Source organism: Elephantulus edwardii, unplaced genomic scaffold (genome assembly GCF_000299155.1).
Source record: "Elephantulus edwardii isolate Elephantulus edwardi_28Jun2011 unplaced genomic scaffold, EleEdw1.0 scaffold00026, whole genome shotgun sequence".
Taxonomy (NCBI): domain Eukaryota; kingdom Metazoa; phylum Chordata; class Mammalia; order Macroscelidea; family Macroscelididae; genus Elephantulus; species Elephantulus edwardii.
The window spans coordinates 6,346,941-6,369,894 of record NW_006399776.1 but is presented as its reverse complement, the minus strand read 5'-3'; the positions used below and the strand labels follow the sequence as shown (position 1 = coordinate 6,369,894).

The following is a 22,954-nucleotide window of genomic DNA, read 5'->3' as shown; positions in this document are numbered from 1 at the left end:
CTGAGCTAAGCAGGTCGACAAAAGAAGCCTTGATATTTCCCCCCTCCCCTTAACAGTGGTATCTTTCAGGTTATAAAGGTCACTGGAATGTGATTATTCTCCTAAAACTACTTGCAATTCTTCCAAGTCTTTCTGGAAAGCTGAATCCTAAGGAGACAAAAGAGAGAAACAGAATAAGGCTCGAGCTCAAAATCCTGAGCCACCTTTTCCCAAACTACTGGTACCAGGGTCTTAATTTTCCCAGCTAGCTCAAAGCCCACCCACAAGTTCCATCTTGTCCCCTGGGAGAAATGTATACAAAAGCCTACAAAAAGGGAGACTTTCTTTCCTAGAGAAACATGAGCTCAAGGAAAAATTTTGCTGAGATGATACAGAGCCCAGAACTTAGAAAAGAGTATTACCTCATTAGTGACATTTGGTAGTTCCAGGGCCAACTTTATCCACCGTCTAGCTTCAGAGTTTTTTCCTAGTTCTCTGTAGCACTGAAAAAAACTAACAGTAAAAACCTGGCAAAAAGAAACCAAACTAGAGAAGGATGAGTATATGTGCTTTTAGGAGTTCCTAGAAATTTTATTTCTAAATTTTCTCATCTGTAAGGTTGTCAGATGCATTTACCTTAGAAATATATATCCTTCCTGCTTTGGAAAATCCTGGCTGTAGTTCTTCAACCTAGGAAAAGGAGGACGACGTTATTTCAGTAAGAGGATCCCAAATTCAAGTCAGGCTGGAGTTATTCCTGTCCTCAGACTGGAGACTGATTGGAGGGATCTTGAAATTTTTTTTTAATTCTCTTTAGGTGATTGCAATTTTAAACAGAGCTCATAAACAAAACTCTCTTACTGGAAGCCCTCCCATTAAGGCTCCCAGTAGTGTCTAGGAGGAATCGGGTCACCTTGGTGTCTCGGGCTGCTGTCTCCTGCCCGTCCGCCTACCTTGAGGAAGCTCTGTAGGGCGTCCTGCACGGTGGCACAGAGAGGACTCTCTAACAAAGCAGTAGCAGTTTTTTTTTCTAGCCAGCTAAGGTGGGAGACCTGCCAGGAAAAGATTAAAGTGTAAATGAAAAGTCTGAAGAAGTAGCTGTAGGAACATAGAGCATTCTGTGCTAGAAAGAAACAGGGTCAAACCGCTGGCTCCCAAACATCAATACCACAGGCATCCAGAAGCTGGTGCCTGGCTGAGGAAGCCGAGGGCCCTCCCCTCCCCAGCAGGGTCAGTGTCACAGGACACTCATGTCTGGCCTTGGAATGCTCACCTGATAGCACCACCTGCCCAAGAGAAAGTGAGCCATGGGGTTTTCAGGCTGGAGAGCAATGGCTTTGTCCACATGCTCCTGAGGCAGAAAAATGTAAAACACGACATCAGACACAAGGCTGCTAAAAGGAAGAGAGCCAGGCCACTGAAGCTGTAGGAGAGCCCTCGGAGGAAGCTCGGGGCAGCCAGAGTCTGAGCTAGACCAGCACAAGGAGAAGCAGACTTTCCTCACCTTGAAGCTAAAGCCACTCTGGATGCGCCTCTGGATGCCCTCATGCTCAGCCAGCTGACCACAAAGCACCGCGTACCTACGGAGGGGAAGCAGCGGCAAGCTTAGCAACAAGGGCTCAGCAGCAGCACCTCCAGGAACAAGCTTCCCATCTGAGACTCGGCTGCCTCTGCCCTGCCACCCTCCAACCAGAGCTGAACACGCACTTTCTATGTATAATTCCCTCTTCAGAGATCTGCCGTCTCGCCTAATAGTCGTTTGCCAGTATTCTGATAATCTCATAACTTTCCAAAATATACTAGGTAAAAAAGCTCCCCTGAACCTAAGAATATTCAGGCAAGGTCTCAATCCAAATCCCCGGTATTAGAAGTGTCCCTTTTTCATAAAGACAGTCACAGATGTTATAAAAACTTGAAAAGGAGATCTCTGATTGATCAAAAGGCCAAATTAGATTGTTTTGTCTCCTGAATAAACTGTAAGAGTGTCATTGGCCTTGGAACTATACATTGAGATTTGAAAAGCCATATTTTATGACAGTGAAATTGTCACTATACTCAAGGAATTTCTAATGTTAACTTGGGAATGAAAAGAAGAGTGACCTTCACTCCACCAGCCAGCTTCCTATCCTGTCTTCAAATACAAGGTGTCTTACTACCATCCTCTTAGAGGTACATGTTCCTAGAAGAAGTACATTTGACAGAATCTGAAAACCAAGATCAAGTTTCTTTTTCATGTATTTATCAAACTCTTGAGTATTTGTCTTAGAACTTCCTGGTACATGTTCCTAGAAGTACGTTTGACAGAATCTGAAAACCAAGGTCAAGTTTCTTTTTCATGTACTTATCGAACTCTGAGTATCTGTCTTAGAACTTCCTGGGGATGAACTCAAATCCAGTTTTACTCATGCAAGCCAAGCAAAGAAGCCAAAGTCCACTCCCAGCCAGGGACTGCAGCTTGGGGAAAGAGTTATGCAAGAGAAAGGAGGAGCAAATCATCTCCCTAAAAACCCCACAAGTTTTTTAGCTAGGATGACTTTGAAAATGTCATTGTAGGGGAGCTCTAGTGGCAAGAAGCTGCACTGCAACCTCAGAGGTACACAGTTCAAATCCACCAGATGCTCTGCTGGAGAAGGAGGGACAATCTCCTCCTGTACCAGTAAGATCTAATTTGACAGTACACACACACACACACACACACACACACACACACACACACACACAGAGAATAATAATTTAAAAAAAAAAAAAGGAAAATGTCATTGTAAGGGTGGTGGTGGGACCTTCCTTACCTCACATGAAGGTACCTTCCCAAAGAAAATTTGCCCTTTCTGACTGGGAGTGGAAACGAGTTTGTGGACGCAAAGGTCAGAGCCCCCACTCCTGGTTCTTCTGGCAAATGCCTTTGTGACTAGAGCAGAGCCCCCCCCTCCAGACCCACACAGGTTCTTCCAGGGACCCTGCAGATTATTACCACTGGTGACACTCGGCATTCTTGTCTCCTTTCTCCAGAGCGGCCTCTGCTGCTTCTTTTCCTGTAGGGAAACGGTGGGCCAGAAGTTGATCAGGGCCCCTGCACACCCTTCCACAAGACAGGCTGCCAGAAGAATAAACTGCTTTAGCTTTTACCCATCCACTTAGCTGGAAATGGTTGGAAATTTGGGCCCAATAAAGTCACACAGTTTCTCAGCGATGAATTTGTGTAACTTGCTTCACTTCTGCCCCCTATCACTTTGTCATCAGCTTCCACAACTACCATATTTCAAAAATGACCTTACGTTCTTAAAGCAGGTTTAAGCATTTTAAACATTAAGAACCAAGACCCAAAGGCTATCAGAAATTGTCCCACCAGACCTCACTCTGGACGGCTTTTAATTGGTGGAAGAGCTGTGGATATCCATGAATCCCTTTTAAGTTGTATCAGATTTTTGGTATAAATGCATTTACCTGGGAAGAGGATCCACATCTTTGATTAAATTCTCATGCTAATTATTGTTCCAGGTCCAAACTCCCCTCACAGAGCCAAAACGACTCAGGTTTGACTAGGGATCATTTTTGTGGAGAAATAATTTAGAGATAATATACCCCAGTTTTCTAGGCACAACGACTAATTTACATGAAAGCTGTTGATAGGAAACCTTAGAGAATCAGGGCTTGGGGCCTGCAGTCATCCAGGCCAAAGCATCACACCTGCACACTGCGAAAGAGCAGTTAGCCACTAACTAAAGCTGAGAGGAGTGGAAGTGAACATGGAATGTGTCTAGGTGATAAGCTGGCTACTCTGAAATCTTCATATTTGAAATAATGGTAATTGTATAATATACATATGACGCAACATTTTTTTATTATTATTTTGTGAGTGTACCATCAAATCGGATCTGACTGGTACAAGAGGAGATTGCCCCTCCTTCTCCAGCACAGCATCTGGTGGATTCGAACTGCATATCTCGGAGATTGTAGTGCAGCTTCTTTCCAGAGCTCCCTGATGACACATTTTTAAGACAAGTGATGCTCTGAAGGGCTCAGCATGCCAAAGTTCAAGGAAATGTGGCCCTACTAGAGATGGACATCGTCTCTCTTGGGGAATTACCAATGTCCTTTTCAAGAAAGACAGATTTTCTCATTAGAAAAGTATGAGTAAAGAATGGACAGTCAGTTCCTGCCAAATATTCTACCCTCATTAATTTCTAGCTTAAACTATGAAGTTAGCATGATATCTGCCTAAGATCCCCCAGAGTGGCTGCCCCTGCTTGTCCAGGTTCTAGGGATAGAAATGAAGACCTTTAGGCCCAGCGAGAGTGGTCTTAAAAGACTCTAGTCCCAGAGCAGGACCTTCAAAGACTGCCCATAATCCTTACTTGGAGCAAGAACAGATCTGTCCAAGGGTGCTACGGTTGGGGAGCCAGATCAGAACAGTGCTGACTGAAGCTGCTCTTCTATCTACACCCCCCCCCCAGCCTCCTTCAGGATTGGTTGCTGCCTCCTGGTATAAGAGATAGGAACCAAAAGGACCAGAAAGGTTGATAAACAAGAATTTTAAAAAAAGCAGTCCACAAGCTTATCAGGATCCTTACATAAAGTTTAGGAGAGAAAGCAGAACTTTTGAAGCAAACTAAGCAAGGACCTTTTGTTAAAACTTTCAGAGACTTTTCTGAAAGCCTTCTTAAACATTCAATTCAATTGGCCTGTTCTTTTTATGTTAGCAGAATTCTGCAACAAAAATAAATGTTTAGAATAATGGCCTTGAAGTATTACTAGATTCCACATTATCAGAGATTCAATAGTGTTTGCAGGGCTGTACTTATAAAAGTGGGAAAGTGCCCCCTTTGTCAGTTGCTGCTAAGGTGCTCGGTTCTCCCCAGGAAGCTAAGGCCACGTAGGGGTGAGGTCCTCATTCACCCAGACGAGCACTGCAGCCGGCAGCACTAGCACCACCCAGCACTACACTGGTACTCCCTAGCACTGGCTGGTTCAATGTAGCACTGCTGCACCGTGGCCTCTGTCTCTGAGCTCACCTGCTTTGACTCAGCCCTCATACTGCACGATGATGAGGTGACTATCATGGAAGATCAGATCAATGCCCTCATTAAAGCAGCTGCAAATGGAGAATCTTTCTGGCCTGGTCTGTTTGCCAAAGGCCCTGACCAACTTTGGGAGCTCCATGTGCAATGGGGATGCTGGTGGACCTGCCCCAGCGGTGGGCCTCCCCCCTCCTCTGCTGCTGCTCCAGCTAAGGAGAAAGTGGAAGCAAAGAAAGATGGATCTGAAGGGTCAGGATAACATGGGATCTGGTCTTCTCTTTTTATAACATGTTCATTAATGCTGAACTCTCTGCTGTTCATCTTGGGGCGGGGGGAAGTAGATGAATCTATTGTAGATAATTCTGCAACTTTAGATAATCAATTAACTAACTATAAGCCTACAGATGTTTCACTAAAGGTGAATGGCCAGGCAATACATAACATTTTTTTCCATAAGACCAATCTTTTTCAGATCCCTGTGTTTCTTTTTTTTTTTTTTTTTGGGGGGGGGGGGTTCCAGTATCTTGAGGCCAGACAAAGGACAGGCCTGAGCCTACCATAGATAGGTAGGGTGCATCTCCGGGTATCTGAGGTTTATCATTCAAAATTGTCTTTCCTAGCCAAAAGACTAACTTTGTTTTATGCTGAACTAATTATTGTATTAAGGAGAAAGGATGGTCTATGGATGGGCAGGAATATGCAAATGGGGCATGTTAGCCTACCCACAAGGGGGCTGGCCAATCTCTCCATTGAATTGAGCAAGCCAGAGTGAGAGAGACAGATCTTACCCTACGAGAGAAGAGGAAAGAAACCAGCCACCACCAGCGAAGAAACCCCACCACTTGGAAAAGGGCAGCCATGATCAAAATGGAGACTATCCAGTGTGAGATGAGACCTTGCAGGGGGCGTGGTGTGTTTGGGAGGAGAGCCAATTTTGGCAGGAACCAGAGCCACAAGGCTTGGGGCTGAGGTGCTGTTGTGCACATTTAAGAAGCTGTCTTAAAAAAAAAAAAAAGAAGCTGTCGTGACTGTATTGTATTATTAATCTTGATTATAACCTTTTTTTTTTTTATTTTGTGTGCGTGTACCGTCAAATCAGATCTGACTGGTACAGGAGGAGATTGCGCCTCCTTCTCCGGCAGAGCATTTGGTGGATTCGAACCGTGTTCCTCTGGGTGATTATAACCTTTTGACTCCCCCATATGGTTCTGTGTGTTCTGTGATCTATCACATCAGATTTTGGAGCCCAGCAAAACAGTAAGGTTGATGTCAATATGAGCAGAAAAGCGTGAGCATGAGGACATGTCTGACCTCATGAAAGTTAGTTTTGTGTTACTGGTGCTGTTGATAGGGACAGTTCTCCCTTAGTAAAGTTAATAAAGGTCATATATGGTCGTCCTCACAGTGCCCTTGCTCTTTTTTACAGCATCGTAACCCCTGAATATGACTTTGACAATGGATTTTTAAAGGGGACTCCAGGGACTTCTGTGGTGGCAGTAGTCACCCACGCTTAACCAAACACTCCCCCTGTTCTTGGGAGACCTGCCCTACAGGCCACATAACTGAAATTAGATTCCTAAACAGCAGTAAAATCCTCACATTAAGAAAGGAGGCTTTATACACACACACACACACTCTTACACTCACACTCACTCTCTCTCCACCCCTACCCCTTTGTAATTAGGGGTTGGGAACAAAAGTAACACTAATATGATACAACTACAGAAAAATTTGGCCACCTGTTACTTAAACAAAAGAATAACCTGCTTTATTCCTCAACAGGAGGAAGCAAGGGCTCGTAACCAAAATTTGTGGGTAAATGAGCTACAGCTGCTCTTGGTCATTCCTTAGGTCCCAAGCAGATAGGCCACTTCCACTCCCAGATTCTTCCCGCCAGAAACCTGTCAGCACTTACCACTTACGGCATATGACTTCTTCTCACTCATCTCCTCGGTGAGCTCACACATGTCACTGTAGGCCCGGGCCAGGCGCCAGAGAAAGTCCTGCCGGCTTCCATACTATGAACCAGACAGATGTGAGTCCTTTTTCCTCGGCCAGAGTAGGGCCCTGACACACTCCCCACACTCCTGAGTTCCCCAGTCAGTGTATTAGTCACTGAGATCAGGCCGGCCTCAGGGCACAGCCATCCTGCTGCAGGTGGCTGATCCAGGCTGGCAGGAGGGCATGCTGGTCTCCCACAACTGCCCAGAGAAGAGGTCAACTCCAAGAAGACAATGAGGAAAGTCTTTTGCCAACACAATAAATAAAGGTGCCCAAATGAAGGAAAATGAAAACTTCAGCATTTATACCTAGGTGAGCAAAAACTTTGGTAGTGAACCTGGGAGAAGAACTGACAATGGAAGCTTCATATGGGGCAGGTCACTGGGAGTTTCTGCTTTAAAGAAGAGGAGAAAGAAAAACAAGACCTGACTCCTAGTCCTTGGCAGAGGACTGCCCAGGGAGGAGGGCAGCCTGTGGGCCCCGAGGGTCAGCGCTCAGCCTCCTGGAACAAGTTGTGCAATCTGGGGGATGGGAGCCCTGTCACCTCACCCTCATTTTCCTCCCTTTCTCCCAGGAGGCAGTGACCACAGGGGCCTCCCGTCATGCCCTGGGGGCTGCGAGCCTCACCGCCAGCTTGTTGTTGAGCAGCAGCTGGAAGCCCTCCCGCTTGTCCTGCTTGCTGCCCAGGTGCAGCGCATCCACCTGCTGCAAGAGGGGTAACACGTCCTCCTGGCCAGCAGCTTCTCCGTCTCCCAGGGCACCGGGCCCAAGGCCTGACACCACCTCCTCCTCCAGGTCCAGAGACTCCTTTCTTCCCATCTTCACCGTCTCACAGCTCACATCATCTTCCCCGTCCTCACTCTCCCTGTCAGAGTCCTGCTCATAGTCAGACTCGGCGTTGGCTGTTGTGTACCTGCAGCAGAAAACAGTGAGAGGCAGGATCAAAGGAGAGAAGGGCCATTCACAAGGAGGGACTCCCTGTGGCAAAGTGTCCAAAGCACAAAATAAGCACCATTCCTGTTGCTTAGAGACTGAAATAAGGCCTCAAAAGAAAGCTTCCCGGTTCAAATCCACCAGATGCTTTGTTGGGGAAGGAGGGGCAATCTCCTCCTGTACCAGTCAGATCCGATTTGACGGTACACACACACAAAAATAATAAAAAATTTAAAAAAAGAAAGCTTCCTATAAGAAGCTGAGGATCTCATGACAGGTCACAAAGGTCACAAGCTTCTTAAAAGCTCTGCTTGGTGAACAACACCAAGTCGGCTAGAAATTTATAAAAAAAAAAAAAAAAGCCTAGAAAAGTGTAAGTCACAATTACGCTGGTAGGTCTCGGGTTAGAGGTATTAAAGGTCCTTTTCCTCTATTAGGATGTCTTTAGGTAGCTCTATTGGCCTAGTGGTTAAGGAATTGCCCTTCCACCCCAAAGGAGGGGGCTCACCTCCACCACCTGCTCTGTGGGAGGAAGATGGGCCATCCGTGCAGTTTACTGCCTCTGAACACACATTGTGAGTTGGTTCTGACTTAACAGCAATGAGTGTAAGATTTTTTTAGAATGATGTCTTCAATGAGCATGTATGCCTTTTTATAAATGAAAAATAAAAACCTTAATTTATAGGTGGAGCTGATCTCTGAGAGAGATTACTCACTGGGCTAAGGGTTTGTCAAGTTTATCAATCACTTTTGCTTTATCAGCCAAAAGCACCTGCCAAAACCAGCCTCTGAGGCATGGGCAGCACTAACACCCACATTTTCTTTCTCAACTGAAGCTGTTCCTCTGTTCCGAGTCAGCAACCACACAAAACAGTGTAAGAATAGCTCTTGGGAACCAAAGGATCCTGCTGGCAGTGGGGACTACTTTGTAGGTGGAAGGAAGGCAAACAAACCCTTTTGGGGAGGTAGGTAGCTCTAGATCTGCCATCTTAGGGGGTCCTAGGGAGCCCCAGCTGATACACCTCTGGAGAGGGAACCATTCACAGCTTCCTGACCACCAGCCCAAACGTTTGAGAAATCTACTAGAAAGACAGTCCTTTCATTTAACATATTCTGAGACTTTGGAAATCAGCTAGAAACTGGCAGGGACCTTTGAAAAGGACCTATGCACACAAGAGGAATTCACTGTCCCCATGGTGGTCCAGGGACACCATGCTCTCTCTGAGTGAGGTCAGAGCTGCCCCTCTGCTGCTTAAGGATAGCCCAGTCAGTGACCAAGTGCTCAGTTACAAAGCCTCTTCTTTTGGCACTTAATTTCTTTTTTCACAATCTCCTGAACTGTGAGACATTCAAAGAAGACAAGACATCAGCCCTGAGCCTGGAGAGATAAGAGTCAAGCTGAAAGAGCTGATAGATGCCCAAGGAGGAGGGATGGTGAGATTGATGGGATGCCTGGGAAGGTTTCCTGGAGGAGGGGATGGTTAAAAGCAAGTTGGGTTCTTAAAGGAGATGATTCTGGCTCTGCCACATTCAGTTGGTCTGGGAGCTCAAAGTTGCAATTGCATTTGAGAGAAGTAGAGAACATAGTTTTCATATAACCCATTGATCTAGATCCCTTCAACCTCAAAGAAACCCTCTTTCCCTGGCCAGTATTTGTGGTCTCCTACCAGATTCACCCTTGACTTACATAGCACTGATCATGGCAAAGAGAAGTGTCACCCATGACCAATGCCCCACATACTAACCAGCCAAACCACATTGCACCACCACTGGCCTCCAATCATGTGGCTGAGCCTGCTGGAGCGATAATCAAGAACGCCACCCCTTCCCTAAGCCCCATTACAGGTAGCTGGCATGCTGTCCTGCCCTGGGTGGCCTTAGGAGCCTCAGTGGGCACCCCAAGCAGTGAAGTACCCACACACTTCCCTATTTAGCCACTCTTGCTCTTACTAACCTCAAAAGTTTGTACATCTTCTTTACACCTCCTTGAGGCCTCTGAGTTCTCTGTCCTGATTTTGAGCAGAACACAATCTCTCCTATCAGACCCTCTTTCAAATTTCAAACATCAATTACCCAAGTGGCCTGCTTACTTGAATTCCACAGATGGAATCTGTAAGCCTCTGTTCACTATAACCTACCTCTAGTCTTTCTCATCTCTTTGCAATCCAAATATATGTTAAATATTAATTTCATTTTGCCTCTACCTCAGCCCTTTAGAAGCATCTCTCAGCCCAGAGAATAGAAAAGGGTGGCTCCTCCTAGTCCTTGAGACTGTCATGACTCAACCCAGCAGTTATCGACATGGATACATAACTAGAGCTCTTCACCAAGACTTCAAGTAGGTCAAGAGACACCTGAGCAACAATCAAAGCCAGTACAGGTGCTCAGTGTCACTGATGTGGAAAAGGAGATTGGTAGTATTTTCAATTTTCTTAGAAAGCTAAGTGAGGACAACAAAGGGCATATAATGGCCCAAACAAGAAGCTAGGCTGAAATTACTTAAGCAAGACGGGCTGACCAAACAGCACTGTACCTCAGTTCTGCCCTTGCACTGCACTGAAGCGACAGCCAATGGGCAGACCTCCCAAGGACCACAAGCTGCACATCTTCCTGAGGGACCCTCACACCAGAGGACCAAGCCATGTCTCAGGCCTCATGCCCTTACCCCTGCAGAACCCAGTTTTCTGAGAATGGACCTCAGTCAGAGGGGCTGCATCTGCACGGTGACTCCCATTAGAAATTGTATAACAACGGGCAGGGCATCAAATCTTAATAAGTCTCAAGATCTCCATCGGAAAAAAGCTGCTGTTAGGTGCCATCAAGTCAACTGACTCACAGTGATCCTACACACACGATAGAAACCTTGCTTGGTCTTCACCACCCTCACATTTTCACTGTGTTAAGCCCACTGTCAATCTATATAACTGGTAAGAGAATTTTCTCTCTTTCAATGACCTTCTACCTTTCCAAGCAAGATGTCCTTTCCCAAGCACTGGCCCATCCTGACAATATGCCCAAAACATGTGACACAAACTCAGAAAATCTTTGCTTCTAAGGAGCACTCTGGCTACATCTCTATTCCAAGGATAAATATAAGATCACTATTATATTATTAATGATGATCTAATATCACATGCAAGTAAGATTCTGCTGAAAATTATCCAAAAACGACTAGAGCAGCACATCAACAGAGAACTGCCAGATGGGCAGGCTGGGTATAGAAGAGGCTGAGGTACTAGGGATATTGTAGCTAATGTTAGATGGATCTTGGCTGAAAGCAGACAATATCACAGGAATGTCTATCTGTGTTTCATTGATTATGCAAAGGTGTTTGACTGTGTAGATCACAACAACTGTGGCTAACGCTGAGAAGAATAGGAATCCCAGAACACTTGATTGTGCTAATGTGAAACCTGGACCAGGAGCCAGTTGTCAGAACAGTGCAAGGAGACACTGCATGGTTCAAAATTGGGAAGGGTGTATGCCAGGGATGTACCCTGTCTCCATACCTTTTCAATCTATATGCAGAATAGATCATCCAAGAGCCTGAAGTCTATGTGGAGGAATGTGGCATTAGAATTGGAGGAAAACTCATCAACAACCTGTGTTATGCCGATGACACAATTCTGCTTGCTGGAACTGAGGAGGACCTGAAGTGCTTGCTACAGAAGGTCAAGGACTGCAGACTTAAATATGGATTGAAGCTCAACATCAAGAAAACAAAGATTCTTACCACTGGGCCAAATGGCAACATTATGATAGATGGTGAAGAGATTGAGATTGTTAACAGCTTTAGTTTGCTTGGCTCTACAGTCAACATTCTTGGTACCAGCAGTTGGGAAATCAAGAGAAAAGTCATTGGGAAAGTCAGCCATCAGGGATCTCTCCAGAGTACTGAGGAGCAACAACATCAGTCTGGAGACTAAGGTGTGCCTGATCCAGGCCATGGTCTTTGCAATTACTTCTATGTGTCAGAGATCTGGACATTGGCTCGGGATGATAGAAAGAGAATTGATGACTTTGAACTGTGGTGCTAGAGAAGAGTATTGAATATACCATGGACTGCCAGGAGAAAAGATAGGTTTCTCCTAGAGAGGGTGAAACCAGGCTCTTCCTTAGAGGCAAAGATTCTAAGGCTTCATCTGACATTCAGTGACTTGGGTAATGAGGGTAGGTATGTCAGAGACAGTAAAGTTGGCACAGGATAGAGCAGGTTTTAGAGCTAATATACATAGGGTCGCTATGAGTCACAAGCCACTCAAAAGCACCTAATGACAACAACATTATAAAAAGCTAAAGAGAGATTCATATGCAGAAAGATTCATTCTTTGATGGTTAGTAGGGATGGGAAAGGAAAAAGAGAAGCGTGACAATTAATTAGTAAATAGATAAGAGATAGAAATTGAGATGTGGGGGGGGAAAGGCAATATACAATAAGGGGATAATCAATATAATACAACTGAAGACACAGGTCCATATGAAATCCTGTCAACAGCAGATGTACAGGCAGACAGGCAAGATGCACAGGTATGGGTAGATGAAGGACCACACCCATGGCCATACAAGGTCTGGCAGATGATATTTCTAAATTCATTTCAGTGTATACTATAAAAACATCTATGTATATAGCAGATCCAACAGGGACAATGCTTTGTAAACTTCTTAATCATAACCTAACCAAACACTTTGAGGGAAGGAGTTGCCAGTTCTGGGGCCTGGAGATCATAATCCTGGGGGACATTAAAGTCAACTGATATGTAGCCCACAGGGACCGTGTTCTTCGCACGACCTTGATGGTTTGTGACTGGGATTGCAAGAGCTTGCAATCAGTCATCTAAAGTTCAACTGTTGGTCTCTCCCTGTTCAGAACAAGAGGGAAGAAAAGAAAAATGTACTGAAACAATTCATTAACAGGACTAATGGTCAAGTGAACCTAAACGTCTGTGGCCCTGAGACCAGAAGAACTAGATGGTGCTCTGCAACCACCACTGACCACTCTAAAAGGGATCACAGTAGAAGATCCTGAACAGAGTGGGAGGAATAGGGAAATAAAACTCAAAACCAAACACAGACCAGGACTGCTGGACAAGAGAGACTGGCAAAACCCCGAGACTATGCTACCCTCCGAACTGAACCTGGAATACAACTCAACTTTCAGCCAAGCAATTTGTTGTTGTGGTTGGTTTTAGGTGCCATTTGGTACAACAGACTGAAACCCTGCTGGATCCTGTGTCCTCTACAATCCTTTAATGCACATAAGTCCATTGTCACAGTTTATGTACCAAACAACAGACAGTCCTATAAGGTAACCAGTAACACAGGGTGGTACTCCCCTCTGAAATACAATAACCACCCTTGTAAGGTCAAAAGGGCTGCATTTGCCCAAGGCTGCAGTCCAGAAGGCAGGAAAGAGTAGGATGGAAGGTTTAATGGAAATGAGAATTACAGGAAGTGGGAAAAGTGTCATTACATTGTGGGTATCGTAATTAATGTTATAAAACAAAGTGTATATGAATGGTTGAGAGAAAAATTAATTTTGTTTTGTAAACTTTTACTCAAATCACATTTTGGAAAAAAGTTTAGGACAGTGGGTAGTACATGGAGAATGGTGGCAGTGGTGGTTGTGCTGGTGGTGCACCGCAGAGTCAGAACCGACCCTGAGCTGACCCTCTGGCAGGTTTTCAGAGGCAGTTAATTGCACAGGAGGAAACTGCCCATCTTCCTCCCGCACAGCGGCTGGTGGCCTCAAACTGCGTGCTTTCCAGATTGCAGCACAGCTTCTTGCCACTGGGCCACCAGAGCAAATGAAAAGAATGGTAGCAAATATAACAAATTGTTTTGGGCAAAGAGGCCCAAACCCACACAAATCATCCTGAATGGCTGATTTTCTAGTTTCTCGTGCATGGTCATCACCATGACCTTGTATAAGGCTTGACTGTTGGTGATACTAATCTTTGCCCTGAGGAGGGGAAAAGGTTAGCAGAGGAGGGTCAGCCTCTGAATCCTGCAGGCCCCTCGGATGAACGAGCTAGCAGTGGACAAGGCCGACGCTGCACTGAGCAGCAGGTGCACAAGGAACAGATCTTCATTCAGACTCCAGCCTTGGGATGAGTTTCAAAAGGGGGCTAGTGATTTAAAATAAAAAAGCATTGGCCTGGCCCGGCTTAGAAGAAAGCAGCCCACTAGATCCTGCCTGTGGCCCTACCTCACAACAAAGCTTTATTCAAACCTGCTGGGCCATCGAGTACTTGGCTCAGCCACCTCCCACTGCAGAGCTGGCGGCATGTAGAGCCTCCCTCATGGGAAGGTGAGAAGATCCAGGGCAGAGGGCCCGTCTAGTGCTTGGAAAACTCCAGACCTGGCTCACACACTCAATGAAAGAAATTATGTCAACAAAACAATTCTTGCAAGTTCTTGGGATAACATCGAAAAATACCCAAACCAGTGCTACAAGAGAGAAAAGTGTATATTATGTCATTATGTCTGCATAACAGAAACTGGATAATTTTTTGTTGTTGTTGTTCAGCTACTCTGTATGGGTTTTTTTCCTTGTTGTGTGCCGTCAAATCAGATCTGACTAGTACAGGAGGAGACTGCCCAGCCTTCTCTAGAGGAGCATCTGGTGGATTTGAGCCTTCGGGATTGCAGCACAACTTCTTGCCACTAGGCCACCAGAGCTCCCTTCAACTGTTCTGTATTTTATTTACTTATACCTATACATTGTTCCAAAAATTATTTAGAATAGATTGGTCTAGCATTATTTTTGAAAACAGCCTGGCGGCAGCCACCCCAACATAAAAAGAGCTGACTCACCCTCCTTCGCTCTCAGCATCTGTGAGTGTGGTTCCAGAGGTGGCTGTGAAGTAGATGGAGCTGGAGCCAGTGGAGTCGCTTCTCTCTCTGGCAAATGGGAGCCTTCGCCTCCGGGCCATTCTCTGGTGCTCCTCCATGTGGGATCTGAAAGTAGGCCCCATTCAGGAGGGTGCTGTTAGGCTCCATCCAGCCTGGCTCGTCCCTCCCCACGAGAAAGCTTCTGACCACTCCTCACAAAGGGGCTAAAGGCAGAGAAAACTAACTCTCGGGGCTCCACCTCAGAAGAACAAGAAGGGCCACTCTGGCTCCAGCCTACATGGGCAGACCAGATGGACAGGACAGACTTCCAGATGCTGTAAGAGGGTGCAAGGGCAAGGAATTTGTGCAAGGCAAGGTACGAATGCACTTCACCGTAAATTAGGAGAAGCCATAAATGAAATCAATGACCTACTTCAATACAAGTAGCAGGGGCCAGAACACACCGCAGCTAAAAAATTGGAGAGGCAAGGATAAGTTGGGGTAAAAGCAGCAGAAGGACCTGGACTCACCGGACCTCCCCGACAATCTCCCCAGCAAGCCCTTGCAGGCTGCCCCTCAGCTCCTCCACCTCCCGTCGTAGGGCCACGAGACTGTTCAGCACAAAGTCCAGGCGGTCCAGCACCTCCTCCTGCCCCTCCCGTGGAAGGCTTGGCAGCACTGCAGCATCTCCAGCCTCACCTGGGACTGGCCGCATCAGCATCACTGAAAGGAGGGAGACAGGAGACAGTGTCACCGTGGATGACAGAAAATAAGGAATCTTCACTTAGAATTCAAGAACACTTGCTTTTCATCCAAGTTGAACTTACAGAGAAGACATATAACGTTCAAATGGCATTGTTTTCATAAATAAATCATGGAAATAGGGGGGGAGTGGAAATAAAGTTCTAATCTTTAATCTCATCCCAGCTAATAAAACCATAGGAACAGGCAGAAATTGGGGGAAAGAAATTAAGGTTCTAATATCAAAGGGAGCTCTGGTGGTCTAGTCTTAAAGAGCTGTGCTGCCAATCCAAAGACACATGGTTCAAATTCACCAGCTGCTCCAAGGAAAGAGGATGAAATTTACTGCCTCTGAAAACCCACTGGAGGGCCAGGTATGGGTTGGTTCCAACTTGACAGTACATAACAATAACAACAATAATCTCTAAACAAGAACCCTCCGTTTCAAGAACCCCAGAACCCATGAGCAGTGTGGCATATCACAGCAGAGAAGGTGAGATGTTTGCAAGAGTGTACAGTAGAACACAGAACAGCTACCCTACTAGAGTGAAAGAAAAGCCTTGATCTGACTAAATAATAACCAGGCACTTGTCAGTAGTTGTGCTTCCAATCCAAAGCCAGATGATTTGAACCCACTAGCTATTTATCAGGAGGAAGATGGGCAATCTCCTCCCATGCAATTTACAACCTCTGAAAACCAGTTTCATCTATGTATAAGTAATTTTCTACTCCATCCCAACTCAATGGCACATAACAACAACACGCAGGTAATACTAAACATGCAGCAAAATGAAAATGAAACACATTCAAATTCCAATATTTCTCAAAACAACTATGAGGTATCATCTCACTCCAGTAAGAATAGCAATATTTAGCAGAATAGCAAACATCAAATGCTGGTGAGGTTGTGGAGAAACTGGAACCCTTATTCATTGTTGGTGGGAGTGTAAAATGGCGCAACCACTATGGAAGGCTGTATGGTATTTTCTCAAAAAGTTGCAAATAGAGATACCATTTGACTCAGCAATTCCACTACTGGGAATATACCCTAAAGAAACCATAACTGCAACTCAAGCAGATATATGCACACCCATGTTTATCGTAGCTTTGTTCACAATACCAAAGAGCTGAAAACAACCCAAGTGCCCATCAACAAACAAACAGATAGAGAAGCTCTAATATATTCACACAATGGAATACTATGCAGCATTGAAAAACAAAGAACTCATGAAATATTACTCAAAATGGGTGACCCTGGAGGACATTATGCTGACTGAAATATCTCAGACACAAAGGGACAGATACTGCATAGTGCCACTGTTGTAAAACAGACTGACATCAGGGTTGATGGAAGACAGAAAAGGAGGTGAGGAATGTTGTATATTGCATTGAAACAGTTGAGGGAGGGAACTGTTTAAAAGGGATATATGAATGGGTATTCTTGTCATTACAGAAGTCCAGAGTGAAGGCTGCATAGTGGAGTTGACTGGGGAGGGCAGGGGAGGGAATTGCATAACAATGAAAGAATTTTTTTCTTTTCAAGGAGAAGAGCAAATTGTGGGGAGGCAGTGGGTAGGGAGAAAAGTGCAACAATGAATGACTGAAAACCCTAAGTCTCTGTAAACTTTCATTAAAATTAATTTTTTAAAAATTCTAGTATTTCACAAAGAATAGCAAAAAAAAGTCTCTGAGCTCTTCTCAAGTTGAGAGAACAGGCACACTGGGAAAAATCCATACAGATCCCACAGGGAAAACTCCACACCAAGTCCTACTGATCCAGTCCTGAGCCGAATTGCAGGTGGGTTTCAACCAGCAAACTGAGAACCAACCAACTAGGCAAATGGACTAGAAAGTGTGAAATGGAGGGGGAGGGGAGATCATGAAGGCAAAGCACACACTCAGACAAGCATAAATAATTTGTTAAGAAAACCTTATAACCTGGTACCATCCCATACTGCCCACTCAACAATATTCAAGAGTGGTCTGTTCCACAATCAGCTCCTGGCCTAGTTTTCACAGCTGATATTGAGCTTCTCCAGCGATTTTTTCCACAGATGTAATTGATCTGATTCCTATGCATACCATCAGGTGAAATCCATGTGTATAACCTGCGTTTATGTCTCTTAAAAAACGTATTTGCAATGAATAAGTCATTGTGCAAAATTCAATCATTCTATCTCCAGCTTCATTTCTGTCACCAAGTCCATGTTTTCCAACTACTGATTCTTCTTCTCTGTTCCCAACTTTTGCGTTCCAGTTGCCCGTTATTATCAATGCATCTTGATTGCATTTTCGATCTATCTCTGACTGCAAGAGTTGGTAGAAATCATCTATTTCTTCTTCTTTGGCTCTGGTTGTTGGTGCATATATCTGAATGATAGTGGTGTTCACTGGACTTCCTTGTAAGCATATGGATATAATCCTATCACTCACAATGTTGTACTTCAAGATAGATCTAGAAATTTCTTTTTTATCTATGAAAGCAACTCCATTTTTCCTCACCTTTTCATCTCCAGAATAATATATCATATGATTATCTGACTCAAAATGCCCCATGCCAGTCCATCTCATCTCTCCAATGCCTAGTATGTCAATATTTATGCGTTCCATTTCTTTCTTAACAATTTCTAATTTTCCTACATTCATGGTTCTCACATTCCATGTTCCAATCACTAGTGTCTGCTTACAACTGTTCCTCTTCCTTTGTATTTCCATGCTTGAAAGTTCTTCCTAGGTTGAGATTGTTCACAGCTTCAGTTTGCTTGGCTCCACGGTCAACACTCTTGGCACCAGTAGCCAGGAAATCTAAAGATGAATTGCGATGTGAAAGTCTGCTGTTAGGGACCTCTCTAAAGTACTCAAGAGCAGCGGTGTCTCTCTGGAGACTAAGGTGTGCCTGATACCGGCCATGGTTTTTGCAATCACTTGTTATGCATCAGAGAGTTGGACAATGACTAGGGAGGATAGAAGGAGAATTGACGCCTTTGAGCTGTGGTGCTGGAGAAGAGTATTGAATGTACCATGGACTGCCAAGAAAACAAACAGATTCATCCTAGAGAGGGTTAAACCAGGCTACTCCTTGGAGGCAAAGATTCTGGGGCTTCGTTTGACATACTTTGGACATGTTGTAAGGAGAGACAGGTCTTTAGAGAGGGGTATCATGCTGGGTAGAGTAGAGGGACAGCGCAGGAGGGGAAGACCCTCTATTCAGTGACTGGGGTAATCGGGGTGGTGTGTCAGAGGCAATGCGATTGGCACAGGATAGAGCAGGGTTTAGGGCTGTTGTACATAGGGTCGCTATGAGTTGCAAACGACTCGACGGCACATAACAACAACAACAACAACAAAGCAAGAGTGAGCCTTGGGCCACCTTCTCCCAACTTCAGAAGACATTACAAACAAACAAAACTCAAGAAAAGGCAATGAACAGCAAGTACATCTGCAATCCTGGGTTACGACCAGATTATAAAATAGTGCCAGTGTGGTATAATGGGTCTACTGTTCAAAATGGCTTCCCGAGGCCATTGTCCTCGACTTTGCCACATGGCTGGGTGGAAACATGGAAATAGGATGTTAGTCTATCTACAAGGCGATTGGCTAGTTTTGCCATTCTACCAGTTTATATTAAGCCGTTTGAGTGGCAAAAATCTGAGACTTTAACTTCCAGCAGGAAAGAAGCAGAAAATGCAGTACACATCCATTGGGGCCAGAGATTCCTGCATCATCACAGATCAAAACCTACAGTACTTTACCCCCAGTCTGCAACACTACAGGAATGCAATAGCAACCACAGCAGAGACTAAAAGACCTGATGTGAGACACAGCTCACCTAGGACTGCTGCTTCAGAATCAGAGCCAGCGGACTTCGTCCAGGCTTGCTGGAGGCCTTGGGGGCAGTGGGGAGCAGTGGGAAATGCTGTCAGCGGTAGAATTAAAGAGCTTTGTAACACTGGCCTGAAGGCTGAAGGGTCTGTGAGCATGCTTCAGAAGAGCTGTCCTGACAGAGAAAGTGTATACTGTTGCCTCTCTGAATTATAATCTGTTAACTTCCCTAATATTTCCCATAATTATAAGTACGGTTCTGTGAGGTCTGTGTAGATATTACAATGGATTTTGGACCCAGTAGGGCAGCAAGATTGCTGGTGGAACTGGTCGAAATAGATGAGGGAGTATGGTGGACATGTCCTAACTCATGAGAATTGGTTTTGTACTGGATGCTATTGATGGGGGCATTTCTATTTTATGGAGTTAGTAGAGGTCAGACATGGCCATCCCCATGCTGCCCTGTCCTCACACTTAGTAAAGGTGGTCATTTTTTTTTTTTAATTTTATCATTTATTGTGCTTTCAGGGAAACTTTACACAGCTAATTCTATTCCCTTTTGACAATTTCTACACAAATTATTTAGTGACAGTAACATTTTTCACAATGTGTCAACACTCTTTTTCATTGGATTTTGGTTGTCTCTTCCCAGAACTCTAATTCCCCTGCTCCTTTATTTTCGCTTCAGGGTAATTGTTGATATTTTGGTCTCATAAAGACACTTTTTTCCAACTCATGGATAATATTCATGTGCTTTGGCGTGTGTCTTTCTGTTACTTCACTAAATGTTGTCTTCTGGGGATTGTTTTAGTTGAAGGTTAAAGATTACCTCAGGGCAAGTCTCAGGAACCTTCTATTCTCAATTGGTCTACCAAATCCAGGCTCTGCTCCATGTTTTCTCCCATTCTAACAGGAGCCAAATATTGTGCTCTGGAGTAGAACAGTGGATAGTGATAGCTGGGCATTATCTACTTCTTCTAGTCTTGGGATAAAAGCAGTCATGGCTCATGTAAGGCCTGTAAACCTGCCTCTTCTCTGGGAATTTGGTTTCTTTCTTACTCTTGAAGAGCAGAGACCAATAGTTTTATCTTAAATTCAAATTGTCTTAAGACTTCAGATTCTACTCACCTCATTAGGTTAAAGAAAATAAACTTTTTAAACTATTTTATGCCAACTGATTACATTATTACATGAGACTCAAGTTCTAAGCCTTCAAAAACAGAAAACTAATCTCAAAAGGTGTTTGCTTATGTCCGAGAAGTGTCTGTAACTGTGTCCTCTATGGAAAAAAAAATGCCTTCACACAATAGTACAGATAATATGCCTTGCTGTTGACAGGTGCAATCAAGTCAACCATGAGTCACAGTGACCTTGTTGTTGTGTGTTGTCAAGTCAGAACCAACCAAAAGCTGACCCTCCAATGTGTTTTCACAGGCGGTAAATCACAAGGGAGGAGACTGCCCATCTTCTCCCAAGGAATAACTGGTGGATTTGAACTGTATGCCTTTAGGACTGCAGTACAGCTTCTTTCCACTAGGCCACTGAACTCCCTCTTAGTGAGCTCACAAACAAGTAAAACGTTGCCCTATCTGTGCATTCTTTTTTCTGTCTTTTATTTCTTCATTGTTATACATTTCCTGCCTCCCTTCTCCATGCCCCAGTGCACCCCGCAATGCACCCGTTGTTTCAGATTGTTCTCAAACATGTAATGAATAATCATACATTCCTTTCAAACAGGTCTTCCCTTCATCTGTTCTAATGCAGTTTCATTATCTATCCACTCTTTCCCCATTCTCTCCCTCTGTCTGTCCTATTTTATAACAGCAGTGTTATATGCAGTATTTGTCCTTTTACGGCTGAGATATTTCACTTAGCATAATGTCCTCAAGGCTCCTTCATGTTGTATAATGTTTTACTATTTCATTGTTTTTCAGCGCTGCATAGCATTCCACTGTGTGGATCTACCATAGTTTTTCTATCCATAAGTTTGTTGATGGGTATCCTGTGTATTCTTACATGCTCAAGCTCATTGTTGTAGTAAATCCATATCATTGAGGACCTTCCTCGTTCACTGACCATTTCTCTTATTTTTCCAAGCAAATATATGGCTATACACCTACATATGTAACTATATACTAATTTTTTGGTTATTGTCAAATTATATATGCCACATTCGTTAGCACAAGCTTCCTGTCTTACTGGCATGATTTACTTTGGCCAAGCTGTGATCATTATACCACATTCTGTGCTATCTCTCCCAACACTAAAAACAACAGATACCATTTAGAGTGATTCCCACCTCCTCCCCCACCTATGTCTAGTAATCACCAATGATCACTGGATCCTATATATGTATGTGTATATATTGTATATATTCATTTTTGTCTTCTTATAAAAGTGGAATTATTTAATACTTGTAATAACTCTCTAAAGGCTGTCCTCCAAAATTAAGTTTTCCAGGCCAACATAACAAGTCAGATCTGAAATCAGTAATCTGAGAAACCATAATTAATATGGGATAAAAAGATCTAATCACTATTCCATGAAAATGAGGAAGGAGCAGGAAGGTTTACACTATCAGCCCTAGATTCTTTATTCCAATGAGTCAACATGAAAGTTTTGCAAAACTGAAAGTACCATTTCAGCTGTGGCTTGCTTCCAGTCACGCTGAGCTTCAACTGCATTAAGTGAGCTCCCTGACCTGTACTGTGGAAAAGTCCAGTGGACCAGGTGATCAGGCCCAACCCTGCCACTTAACTACTCCATGATAACCTTAGAACAATTACTCAATCATTTGAATTTTGATCTCCTCACAAAGACAAAACTAATGAACTATATAGTCTTCAGGGTCCCCTTTAAATTCTACAGACTTACTTAAAATAGTTTAACTCTTCTTATAAGATTAATTATTCTTTTTGCCTCATTTACTACATGCTAAGCCAAACTATACCAACAGTAAGTGATTTTAACACACACATGCAGTCAAAACTAAAAGCGAAAGCTAAAAGGTCTTATTCACAATACACTGTCCTGAAATTATAGGGAAGAATGAAGAGGATTGCTTTCCTTGTCTGTAAGCGTCCCAAGAGGGTGAAAGCCGCAAGCACCTCAGGCTCTCCCTGTCCCACAGGTCCATCCATCTGCAGCTACCATGACCGGGCCGTGGGGGGCGTGTGTCCTACCCTGACGTCCTGGCTCTGAAGTCCGCGTGTAGTCCAGGGAGTTGGGTAGGCTCTGGCCTTGGCCATGGCGCTGAGTTCGTTTCCACCGCTGGATGTAAAACGCCCAGAGGAATCCAAGGCCCGCAGCGGTGCCCAGCAACAGTCCCAGGCCGGTGCGGGCGCCACCCAGGGCCCCCAGTCTAGACATGCTGTCCCTGCAGCCGCAGGAGACACGGGGAGAAGGGAGGGGGTGAAAAGTTGGGACAGGGACAGAGATTGGAGAGTCTGACCCACCTCCCCGCAAGGCCGAAACCTTAGACATATCTCCTTGTCCAGACCCTTAGCTCCAGACGACCCCCACCCGAGTGCGGACCCCAAGGCTTTGCCAGTCCGATGTCCGAACTCTTCGTCTTTACTCAGCCTGGATGTAGCCTCCACTCCAACACACCCCCTAGCCCAGGCTCCGGC

At 44.6% G+C, this 22,954-nt stretch overlaps 1 protein-coding gene and 1 pseudogene across 1 annotated transcript; one reads left to right on the top strand and one right to left on the bottom strand.

Moving 5' to 3' along the window:
* Positions 1–93: 93 nt before the first annotated feature.
* On the bottom strand, positions 94–22,712 carry RMDN3 (regulator of microtubule dynamics 3). Its single transcript, XM_006883012.1, has 12 exons — positions 22,508–22,712; positions 15,293–15,485; positions 14,745–14,888; positions 7,626–7,911; positions 6,913–7,015; positions 2,951–3,011; positions 1,484–1,559; positions 1,253–1,330; positions 933–1,031; positions 616–669; positions 402–482; positions 94–147 (listed from the first exon to the last, which is right to left on the bottom strand). The coding sequence occupies exons 1-12, from the start codon at positions 22,692–22,694 to the stop codon at positions 94–96; spliced, it is 1,416 nt and encodes a 471-aa protein (XP_006883074.1). The 5' UTR covers positions 22,695–22,712.
* Positions 3,726–5,284, top strand: LOC102850243 (annotated as a pseudogene).
* Positions 22,713–22,954: the final 242 nt, after the last annotated feature.